General features: G+C 37.2%; 1 protein-coding gene across 1 annotated transcript in view; it reads left to right on the top strand.

Moving 5' to 3' along the window:
• The window catches only part of ACER3 (alkaline ceramidase 3), a 56,400-nt gene that overhangs the window by 31,770 nt on the left and 12,044 nt on the right, over positions 1-12,586 (top strand). The window contains exons 5-7 of the mRNA XM_058045743.1: positions 1,125-1,206; positions 2,337-2,372; positions 10,285-10,343. Coding sequence (XP_057901726.1) covers positions 1,125-1,206; positions 2,337-2,372; positions 10,285-10,343 — 177 coding nt within the window. The remainder of the gene's footprint in view (positions 1-1,124; positions 1,207-2,336; positions 2,373-10,284; positions 10,344-12,586) is intronic.

The raw sequence follows: 12,586 nt of genomic DNA, 5'->3' as shown, positions 1-12,586 counted from the left end.
TTTTTTTTTAGTTCAGTGGTTACTTTATTATCTTCAAAAGTACTGAAGTCTGTTACTGCATTTTTAACTCAAATAAGATTCTGTGTATTTATGTCTGGTAGCAATTAAAATGCTCAAAAAAAATGAGCTAATATGTATTTTAGGAGGCCTTTAATAATTGTTTTGGTTAGCTTGAAGGTAAGTTGCAGGTGGTTGTGCACAGGACATTCCCTTATACATCATTCAGTTCTGCTGATTCTCAAACTGTGTAATTACTTCAGCAAGCCATTTTGCAATGTAGCACATTGTACTGCCTTTAGACTTTTTGTTTCCCATGTGTGTTTTTATTTTATTTCCTTTTATCAATTCACAATGGTGTCTGTTTCTCCAAGTTTATAAAAAAAGGGGCTAGACAGATATAATTTGGAATTACATAGACAGCTTCCTCCAGCCCAGATGATAATGGGCTTCTCAAGCTTCATTTTTGTTGGGGTTTTTTGGACCTTTTTTCTGATGTGGGTACAGTCTGGGATGTGTGTGTATTTCCATCACAGCTGAGACTGAGTTGTAGTGCAGAGATTGTGAAGGTAATTTTAATTGTTTGTTTTACATACTGGGAGCAGTCAGGTACTTTAACCTTCCACTTTTACCAGTTCCCAATCTAGCAAATGTACTGCAACTGTATTCAAGCCATAAACAGTCTACATTTTAACAAATCTGAGTTCAGTGTTTTGTCAGGCAGTCCTTTTCCTACACTGCTGCTTGCTCAGTAATGTTTTTGACAGCTGTGTTGCATTTTAAACTAATTTCTAATTTGCCATCCATTATCACCCTGTAAGCACCTTCTGAAAACACTTCTGCTTCACAAACTCTTTTCTTAGAGTGGGTTACTTCTTGGCATATGCTTGAGCTTATTGGTGTTAGGGTTTTTTGCCTTAGATTTTTTAAAAAACTTTTACTGCTAAGAGTGTGAATTTTTTTCTTACAATAATGTGTCTTTATTTAAGGAGTTAGAATTTCTTGAGGGGCCTAAGAATAATTTGGATCAATTTTTCTCACAAAAATTCTAATATTATACCTTGGAAATTGGATCCATTATATGGTAAGTGATGAATGTTGTCTCTCTCCATTATCCTCTCTTCCAGGTATGAATGTTTCAAGTACAAGAATACAGTCAATTATGCGCTGCTTTTCTTGTTAATAACATACAGCGTCGTAGTCAGCATAGTAAGTAACTTTTTCTAATATGGCATTTTCACCCTTAGGTTGGCAGTTTTTCTGGCAGTGGAGAAATGTTATAGAGGCAATACTAAATCTCTGTCACTTCCAGTCAAGAATGACAAATTATTCTTTTGTTGAGAAAATTATGTTGCTGGCCAGAGAAACCTAAAACCTTTCTATCTAAACCACTGTATAGAATAAATAAGGAAGAAAAGCAATAATCCAGTTGCTAGAACAGGAATGTGAGAAAAACAGTTGCCAGTGACTTGGTATGAGACCTTGGATAAGCTATGTTCCTGCTTCTCTCACTTTAATTCATCTGTAGAAATAAGAATCATTCTGTTTGCCTGCAAAAAAAGTGAACTTTTATATCCAGTCCAGGATGCAGACTGGTATTCTGAAACAGGCAGAATAAGAGAAGAACTTAGCTGTTAGTTAAAATGCTTCTAATTTTTTTTGCGTCACAGCTAACTTGACTCCCTTTGTCAGTGGAGTGTTCTTCCTGTATGAATAAATTCAGTTTCATGCTGATTGTCAACCACAGATGGAATTTCCTACATAATTTTTATTGATAAACATTTCTTTTAAAATTAAAGTATTATTATAAGTCAGCTGCCGAAATACTTGCCTCTTCCATTTCTCCTAAAGTTTTTTACACTTGTGGCACATTATGCCTGAGGTCTAGTGCCCTTCCCTCTTCAAGAACATAAATTAAATTAACTGTATTACAAATAGGAAGAACTACAAGCTTTTTGTAAAATTAATTGAAACATTAAATATTGTCAAAAACAAGAAAAGCAAATTAGAGTTGAGTATGTTTTCTTCTTGCTGTGCGTATCGAGAACATCTGGTAACTTCAGCATCTTAATTGGTTTTGGATGTAGTCAACTCTATTAAATTAGAAGCTTTATGTTAGTTGTTAATATTGGTATTTATTGGTGCTTCTTAGTTTATAATAATTTCACAGTTAAAACCTCAGGTTCTGCCAGAGGAAACTTCAAATATTTGATCAACTGTAATGGTGCATGGACAGGCACTCATGGCTTGATTCTAACAGAAGATGCCTTGGCAATATTTAGATGAATAATATTATGATGGTTCTGTTGCAAATTATTTCTCTTTTTTAATCTTTCCAGGTTTACCTAGATTTGAAAGAGCCTGTATTCCATCAGGTAAATCTTGTTCTGTTGGAGCAGCTAATTTTGGTTTTCAACTTTGCTATTTTAGTGGAATATGTTACGGTATTTTACTGCTGAAAGAAAGATGGAAGAGAAGCATGATTTGCTGTTTGCTTTTTCTTTAAGCAGTATTGCCGCCTGTCATGTCACCATCCTCTTACTTAGTGACCTCAAAAACTTGAATGCTTCAATGTGTGTTGTGTTTTAGCTTGTGACCTAATATTTCCCATGGTTTTCATCAGTGGCAAGTGTAATGACGTGACCCTAAGGTGTGTGAGAGAGGAACATCTAAATGAGTCTTTCTGCTGTTTTCCATTAGCAGCTGCTTTGAAACTATGACCTTACATCATTAGATGTCTTGATTGACTTAGCACCATGTACTCTCAGCTTTAGCACATTAGTTTACTGGGTTTTTTAACTACTCAGTTTTACTTTGTGGAAATTCAAGGTGAGTTTAAGCAGAGAATGCCTTCTAGGGTTATGTAGCAGACTGCTTTGTACAGCCTTAATGGAACATTTGATACAGGCTCCTTTTGTAGCAGCCCAGGAGTATTAATATGCATCCCCTGCCTTTGGGGATAGGACTTGCATGGCTTACTTCTTCACAGGAGGTTAGAAATTATGCTCATTTCTGTATGCCATGGGTAGTTTTCCCTCATTTATGATTTTTTGATTAGGGATAACAGCTGAAAAATTGCCAAGCAAAAAGCACAGAGCTCTTTGCAGGACAGAGCTTTAAAGCCTTAATTTTTGAAATTGGTAGTGCCACTGCTTGTCAAAGTGTGCCTGCTGCATCAGCAGTTGTAAAAATGATAACTAGCTCGTGTTGGTGGATTAGTGAAGTGCTGATCAAGAGAATAAATCTTCAGCTGCTCCAAAAAATGTCCCCTAGAAACATGAATTGTTACCCTACCTGTAGATAAAAGAGAAAATTGCAGTGTGGATTTTTTTTGATGGTATTAATTAAATCCTTTCTTTTTTTCCCCTATTTACATTTCCAGCAGAAAAATACTGGCTGGGAAGAAAGTGACAATTACTCGTGCTTTTACTGAGCTGGTCATAAACAGTTTTGAATGAAGTGACTTAGAATAGTTTTGTTAACAGCAGTGGCAAAACTTAGTATTTATAATGAACTTTTATCTCTTTAATCAGTTATTTGCCCAAGGTGCATTTATTGGAATAAATACATCACAGCTTCACTATAGTCCAGTTTGATGCATTGACATAGGTGTTGCCCCATGTCACGAAAACTAAAACAGTAGATATTACAATTTTTTGGGAAAGGGGGAAATAGAGCAAGTTTAATCTGTTGTCCCAGACCTTTAATTTTCTGCATCTGGTTTCTCTTAGGTTCAGAATATGAATTCCCTGTTATAATTTATACATGAGGAATTGGCGTAGAAAATATTTAGATCCCATAAAATTGTTGGACTTTTTACAATAATTCCTGGCAAATTGATTTTTATGGAGAACATAAAGTTATGGCCAAATTCCAAATGTTCAAGTACTCTACCTATTTTTTCACAGTCTTTGCCAAATATGTAGTAAATCCTGAGGAAATAATTTCCCTGACTGCACAGCTAAACAGGGTTATGTTCTTAATACTTGTACATTATTTTAGAGTGCATTAAAAAGAAAAAGTTAAATAATTTCTGGAAGCATTTTCAAACTGCTTTTCAAGTAACTTAGACTTGAAGCAAAATTAAATATGCTCATGCAATCAGTTTAAATCACAATTTTTCTTACTGGGTTAGAAAGTAGCATCAGGAGATAAAGCAGCATTTGGCTCCTCTAGGTGTTTGTCTGTGATCTTTTTGAGTTGTCAGCCTTGCAAAAAGAGGAAGAACTACAAGGATAACTTTTTATTGTTCATTGTTTCAGTATGGATTATGGTTTTGGTTTGGTTTTTTTTTCCTCTGGAAGGAGGCCAGTAAGAATGGAAAAAAGGATCCTATTATATTTAGCAACCAGGATCCGAGCCTTATTTTTCCCCAAATTACTTTCTACTTGTCTTTCCAATTTAGGCTCATAAATTGCCAGCTGCCAGCAGGGCACAAAGGTGATTTCAGTTTGTTATCGATGGCACAGTAGCAATAGAGACCAACTACTTTTTCTGCATCCACATATTAAGGGAGATCTTTAACTGTAGGAGGAATGAGATGTGTGTTTTGGGTAGGTGGAGGCAGCACATCATTAGAAGGAAAAAACTAATTCCTGTTTGACAACTGATCTAGTATTTTTGCCACCTCATCAATTAAATGAAATATATTAATGGCCTTTACAGGCATATATTGTCTTGCTTATGTTCAAATCTCTCAGGCTAGAGCACTGTTAGCCCTAATTTTCAAGGTGCTAAACAACCCTACGTCCCAGCTGCCTGGTTGTTTTTAAGCCAGTATCATTGTCACAGAAAACAGCTGTGCCTCTCCCCTCTTTTCCATCTGGCACACAAATTTATTTTCTGGTCTGAATTTGATTATGGAACTCAACAGGTTGAAACTCTCCTCAGAATTAATTTTAAATCAGATTAGTTCTTCATCCCTGTTTACCACATGTATACAAGGAAAGGGGCAGGGGAAGAATGGCTGCTAGAGTAAAGTGATCCACAGACATACAGAGACAGCCCTGGAAGCAGAAGTAGTTACTCTGGAAGTTAAACTTTCAACTCAAGTCTTACAAGTAGCCTTCTCCTAATATGATGAGGCCTAGGAAGTTGTTACATAAAAAGCAACGTGTTCCATCCTGATTTGTCTGCTTGCAGCATGCCATATCTGATCACTTGGAGTGAGCAGAAACCTCATTCAGCTAGTGGGGCAAGTTATGAGAATAGGGACATAGTTCTAAAAACCTGTTTTATTTGTGTAGTCATCTGCTGTGACAGTTTGGGGCAAATTTTAGCAAACAAATGATTAAAAGGTTAATAGAAAATTAGATTAAATAGCTGTTTCTTCTACATTAGGAAATGTGATGTAAAAAAATCGGCATTCTGGAATGTTCTTGTGGTGTCCCATGTGAAACAAAGCCAGCTGGAGGAACAGATGAGTAGGAGAGTTGCAAATAGGGTAAGGTAGTGACTAGTGAAAAATTAGTAAAGGAGATTATGAAAAAGCCTGAATTTTCTTGGAATCAGTAGAGGGACTGATTTGTTTCGTTGGTTTCTTTTTTAACAACCTCTAGCAGGAAAAAGAAGAGTGTACTGTTGGTATTTGTGATGATACAAAGTTCAGGGTTATCACTGAGTACTGGGGGAAATGAAGAGATAACTGGGATACCTGGAGGATGAGGACTGATTCAAAATGGAAGAGATGCACTGATGGACAAATACAAACTATTCTTGTTCTAAACTGTTCACAGATCACCAAAGGAGGGGAAGGAGTGCCTGGATGTGTTCACTGTTTACAGCATAACAACATGACCAGGGATTTTTTTTAACTTTTGATAGAAGTAAAATGCAAGTATTGGATTTACTTCTTCAGGTGACTTTGAGTAAGAGGAAGAAAGTAAGCATGGCAGGAAAAGGCATTTCATTTGCCTTAATAAAAAAATTAATAGATTTTTTTTCTCTAGGGGTATTTTAAATATACAAGTGCAAAGAACAAGGTGAAATCAAGATGAAACATGTAGAAGTATGAAAGTATGTAAGGGAGCCTGAAACTGCATGAAGAATATATTATGTCCAGGCACAACCTGTTCAGAATTGCAGGATTCACCATTTTGGGGGATGTATGTGGACCCACTGGATGTCTTATAGCTCTCCAGAGTCCCTCCTGCTGCTAAGGCAAGAGTTAATTGTAGGCTTGTGGGTGATACATTGTGCCTTTTGATGGAATGTGTTCTTACTTTCTGTACATTCAGGTTCTCCAGTATTCTGTTCAAAATGACCTTTTCAGGTGTGTCTACACCACCGAGCTTTTTCTGTTCTGGCATTGTCCTGCTGATGAGCACGTATAAAACTAACTTGAGTGACATTTCACTCTTACACAGTTCATTGGGGGATGTCTTCCCAAGCAAGTACAGCTTTCATTCTGGCTGTTGCTTCTACCTGCACAGTATCTTAGGGAATGAGGAAGGATATTCTGACTCTCCTGAGGCTCAGCTCTACAAGTCCTTGGAGAGGAAGCTTGGCTTTCTGTGGCAGACAGTGTCCCAGAAGCTCTACAGCAGCAGTGACTTGTGTGTCATTTTGCTATCACATGCATGCATCTAAACAGGACCAGCCCCAGTGAATCTGAGGTGGTTCATTCAGGAGCTGTCAAGGCAGCATGTGGTGCTACACAGCTGTAACTGTGCCGAGTTACTTGGTGTTTCAGAGTCATCTTGGGGTTGTCCTTCCTTTTTCTCTCAGCTCACATTTCTTCTCCAGAAATCCAAACCCATGTAGAGCTCAGTTTTCTTTGTTGCAAATTGCAAATATAGCTTCCACATTCAAGTATTGAACTATCTTTTGATAGCTGGTTGGAGTATTAGATAAGCTGGTTGCCAAGAACCCAAAATCTCTCAGTACAGTGCCCAATGTGAATACTAATATTTGAGGCTGATAAATTGACTTTATTAACCAAAGATAGGTAGAAAGCCAGGAGCAGAGGAAACAGAGAAGTGGAAATAGCAGCTTATTGCTGCTTTCTGTACTGGAAGGGTAGATGAAGAACCAGTTTTGTATGCTCTCCCTCTCAACCTTGCCTCTAACTTACATAAGTGAATTTATGTATGATTTGCTTAATTGCCTCCACATTAAAAATGCTTCCAGACATTGAGCCCCAAAGTGCTTACTTCCCATTTGTGAATTAGGAAGTTATTCATATTTCACCTTCTTATGACACAATCCACTGTGTCTTCATCAGACTTTGGGTTTTTCCCTCAATTGTAAAGATACCTTCAAAGCTGAAATATGCAGAGCTTTATTTGCATCTGAAACAGCAAAGAGGGAACTGTCTAGTGGTAACAGAAGATTGAGATTCTGATCTTTCTTTTTGTTTCAATTGCAGTAAAATTATGTTCTTTGGCTTACAGTTTAATGGCAGTGTGAGACAAAATAGCAGAAAACTTGCTTGGGTTGTCATCTGTCATTTAAATGATGTCTTAGTTAAAGACAAGAAAGACAAAAGAAGTTAAAGGAATGGAAAAATTTGAGCTAATTTGAATAAGGCAGATTTTTCTTTTTTTATATAATATTATACTTTGTCCTTCTCTGGATGGATGGGTAATACCTAACAAAGTATTACCATGATAAAAATAGTAAAGCCATGGATGGTACAAGAGATGAAGTAAGCACTGCTGCCTGACATCTGAACTAAGCTGTGCAGTTTGATGTGTAGCCTCTAAAGAAACAGCTGGGGGAGGTGAGCAGCTGCAGTCTCTGTATATCACAGCAGCACCTCCTGGGTGCTCACCTTCAGCGAGGAGGATTGGAGCATGCAGAGCAGAACCGTTTGTTGTTCCAGTCTTTCACAGGCTTTTAAACACAAATGCGTTTTACTGCTAACAACCTGTTTGGGTGGGGAAGCGGAAAAGGCAAAAAATTGAAGTGTCAACGATGGGCATATTTTTCTTCAGTCACTCCAAGGTTCTCTTTCTTTTTTTTTCCCCCTTCCTTCCTCCATTAATACTGTCCTCTTCTGCAAGCCATTAACTCACTAGGAAATATCAAGCCAGAAACTCTGCAAAGAAAGCTTTTCTTAGCTTTTGCTCTTTCCTGCTTTTAGCAACTGCTGATAAAGGTAACATTTTACCTGGGCTTTGGGCTGCCTGTAAGATCTGTTTCTCTAGGCAGAGTCTGACACTATTGAACTCCCTGTACAAAGAATTCAAAAGCAATTTGGGTACAAGCATAAGGGTGGTCACAACCCCTAATGTGTATGACAGAAATTGCTCTTAATGGATAGGTTTTTCCCACATCTGTACTGCAAAGCAGTGCTTTAGTGATGGAAATTTTAAGAAGGAGAAAATCAGCAAATCAAACTGTATTTTGGATCCTGGAGGAGCCCTGCCTATGAGTATCTTCCTGTGCACCATCCCTCTCTTAGAATAAATTGCTGGATTTGATTAGAAAAAATGAAAAGGGCTATTTTAAATGAGTCTGATGATATATTTGTATGGTGGGATCTTTTTAGGTAAAATGTTAGTAATGAAGAATTGTACCAGCAGGCAGCACCTAGCACACTGAGCACTCTCCTTCCTACTCTTAGCTTGGGACTGATAAGCACTTGATACTCAGGCTGTGTCTAGCAGGTTGTGTTGGTTTTTTTTTTTTTCTGGTTTACATGCTGTACTTCAATAAGGGGACTGGAATTAACTAACAGCTCTGTATAAATTACAAGCCAGAACCAATTAGCCTTTCAAATAGTTTTGCTTTGTTTAGCTCTACAGAGCAGAACACACAGTAGTAGTAGTTTATTTACTGAAGTTCTTTAATCTTGTTCTGAATGCAAATGAAGAGCTGCTGTGCTGACTGACTTTGAATAGTCAGTATTGGGCTTATTTTACCTGTTGTCAACCATAAGGGCTGTGTTGTCTGTCTTGTTCTGTATACATGCACTGATAATACAGTGCACTACTAACCTTGTCCTTAAATCTAAAAAGAGTTTGCAGATTTGCCTTTATGGACTTTTGGAAGGAAGGTTTCACTTTGCATTATTACAGTAACCTGTTTTATGTGAGATGACTAGACATGCTTACAGGATAGTAGGATCTGAATGTCCCAGTTACAGCAGATTGAGAGGCAGTCCCTGTCTCAAAGACAGTGGAAAAGAAGAAGGGATATGAGGAGGTCACTAGAACATGGTAAGGACCCTGTTTTGTGAGGGTCCACACTTTTTCTGTGAGGTTTAGTGGCCTTTAAAAAAATACAGCAAAGGTTTATAACTTTTCTATTTCATGTTAAGCAAAGGCAGAATTAGATAGTAGCTAACTAGAAGCAAGATGAGAAAGTTAAGTCAGTGAACAAGGAAGGAAAAATTACTGGAAGGCCTGTGGGCCACTGGAGAGAGGCAAAAAGAGCAAAGCACAGCTGCTTGGAACAAATTGCCTTTTGGCTGAAGGAAACCAGTGTTCAGAATGAAAGGTAAAGAAAGTAATTGAATGTCACCAGTGTCTAAAAATCCTCTCTGCTGCAGTGACTTCTGCATCATTCTCAGGCATGACTGGCTAAATTTTTTTCTCTTCTTTAATCTTTGTGTCTTTGAGGTGCTGTTACATGGATTTTAAGTTTGTGAATAAAAGAGAGTGATTTAAAGATCACGAGGGGAAAAAAAAAATTACTTTGACTTTTTATAAGTCAGGTGATTGCATTCAAATTCATCAAGCCTACAATGAGTCAGATTTTGCTCATGGATCTTTTCAGACTGTGCAGCCTTCCCACTATATAATTATATTGAATCCAAACAATCTGCAATAGTTGCTTGAAATGCTTCCTGGAAAGTTTTTCCCCATAGTGATGCTCAGTGTGGGAATAGCACATAGTCTATCCAGGTGTTTGCTTTCAGGAAAACATATTAATCAAGTATCAATGAAAGAAGTACAGCTTTCAAAAACAGCTTTCGCTGATGCTTGCACAATCCTGGGCTAAAATGCACCGAGAAGAGATAATAGGGTTTGGTTACCGTTTTTGATTTCAGAATGCTTTCTGAGTGCCATCTAGTGTTTGCTTTCTAATTCAGAACAGTGGAACATTGGTTTTACACAACTGACTTTTCCTGTAATTATATAAAGGACATGCTTTGTAATCACACTTTTATTTGAAACTTTAACAGAAGGCTTTCTGGAGATGAAGTTAGAAGGAATGCTATTTTCCTGAGATGTAAAAATAAAATAACAAACAAACAGAGGCTTCAAAAGTTTTTACTTCTGGACTATTTTATAAGGTCTCTTGAACCCAACTGCTGAATTTTATCTCTTTTTTTATTTTCAGATCATGTATGGGACACTAGTATCCATCATAGTTCTAAGATCTGTTTATATAGTGTTATGGTAAGTAACCATTGAATTCAGCATTGTAAGTTACAACATAGTATTTGCACCTTTTTTTTTTTTTTTTTGTCAGCTTAGCACGAGAAATTGGCAATGGGAGAATTTATTTAACTAGGTACATAATGTTAGCTCCTGGACTCCCCTGGGTTGAAAGGGTTTGGCTCATCACCTTGCACTTTTTTGAAGCCACTGTGATAACATTAAACTAAACTGAGATTTCTACACTTATGGTCAGTGTTTACTGTCAGGTGTTCTGCTGATGACTTCAGCTGTTAGACTGGGATTTAAACAAAATTGGAGTTTGTCTTCTTATTGCTGGATAGTGTGAAATCTGCTGCTAATGTCCAAACTCTAATGATAATACTGGGAGAGTGCTAAGACTAAGACTGCAGAGTGGAACCATCACTTAGTAATTTCCTTTCCTCTTCCCTGTTCAAGTATTTAAAAAATAATGACACATGATAGTTTTTCTCACAATTTTTATTGGATAAAATCAAGCATAATGCTATGGTAATTGAAATTAAAACTGTAACAAACAAAAGGTATTAAAACGCTAGGAGATACTGAGAAGTATTAGAATCATTAGAGCACAGACTCTAAAAATGGTATGTAAAAGGGAGGTAAATGGAAGGAAAATGGAATTTAATCAGTATTGAAGTAAACACATACCTTTAGCTCTCAGGGGCTCAGTTGGTTGCCCATTTCTGTCTATCTCCTGTGAATATTTGTTGTTCTTATGCATTTGGGGATTGCTTCTGAAAATTACTTATTTCTGTCATCATTCTAAATGTGCTTTTTGTTAAACTTTGTTTCAAGTTCCACCTATGTCTGTTCAGGAACACAAGGACGAATTTACCAAAATGTGAATTTGAAGTATAGAATTCTCAAATATTCTGAGTTGGAAGAGGCCCACAAGAATCAAGTACATTCATTGAATCATCTTCCAATTGCCATTTCAGTTCATGTGGTTTGGCTTTCCCCAAGAAATTCCCACAGACCAAGTGCAAATGTTCACAGACTTTTTTATTAAGCAAGAAGAACTTAAAACTGATAGTGTGTTGCAGCTTCAAAAGCAATCATCAATTTAAAGGCACTTTTTAAATCTATGGACTGGAAATTTTAATCCTCGCCTAGAGATCTTAAGTGACACTATGTTTATTCGCCCCCAAGGGGAACTAAATTGAATCAAATTGAAGTCATTTTAATTTTGTCCTTATTCAAGGATTTAACGCAGTTCTAGTCTTTTAGATTAAATTTCTTTCTGTCTGTGTAGACAAACTCTCGGGCTTCCTATTCTTCTGCATCTGCAAATTCCACACAGTTATGCTTTCTCATTATTTCTGAAACATTTCATAGTCTTCTGTCTTTATCAATAACATCACCACCTTCCCTCTCAAAGTATCACTGATTGTTTTGCTCCCGCCAAGTCTGTGTCTGAAGTCCTACCTACTTTTCACTTCAGTTCTAGGGGCTTGGAGTGTATATTCTTAATTAGCTTGATCACTTCATTGAATCAGCCCCCTACAAAGACTTATTTCCCTTGTTGGTTCCCTTGTTGGTTTCTATGCAAACTGGGTAGAAAGTTGGGATGGGAAGAGAAGTAGGTTTAAACTACTTCTAAATTTTAACTAAACTACTACTAATTTTAAATTAGTTCTGCTAGAGAAGTTCTGCCAACGTGAAGGTACCCTTTCTTTTCTCTAAAATTCATCCCCAAGCACACTTTTGGATTTACTTTCTCTGCACGGCTAGAACATATTCCTGTATTTCCATCAGTAGTGCTAGCACTTGGCAAAGCCTTTTCCAGCTTACATACTGACCCTGATTTCTGCTTGTTTCTTGTATCTTCACTTCCTGTCACTCGTATTTCTTAGAGTGGGTTTTGAAGTCACTCTGAGATTACAGTAAAAATTCCAAAGAACAGCATGTTATTCCTTCCAGGCTACTACCTCATCCTAGCTGTTGTTCCTCTTCCTGCCTCTTCCCCCCACACTTTTCATCTCTTTCTTAGTTCTGTTTCCTCCCAAGATTGCAAGTGGGCAAATGTTGTTCTCTGTTCACAAAGCACATTCCCTGTTGATAAGTGATGCCAGTTGATTCCTTCACAAAACACCACTGTTTATTCCTCAATAATTCCAGCTATAATTACCTAATTGCCAGCATGTCTGATATACTATTTAGGTCTCTGTTGTGTCATGGTCTTGCTTGTCTCTGGAGCTCTGAGGGGGTAATATTACAGTGTA

Source organism: Melospiza georgiana, chromosome 2 (genome assembly GCF_028018845.1).
Source record: "Melospiza georgiana isolate bMelGeo1 chromosome 2, bMelGeo1.pri, whole genome shotgun sequence".
NCBI classification, from domain to species: domain Eukaryota; kingdom Metazoa; phylum Chordata; class Aves; order Passeriformes; family Passerellidae; genus Melospiza; species Melospiza georgiana.
The sequence above is the reverse complement of the archived record's forward strand: the minus strand, read 5'-3'. Positions and strand labels throughout refer to the sequence as shown.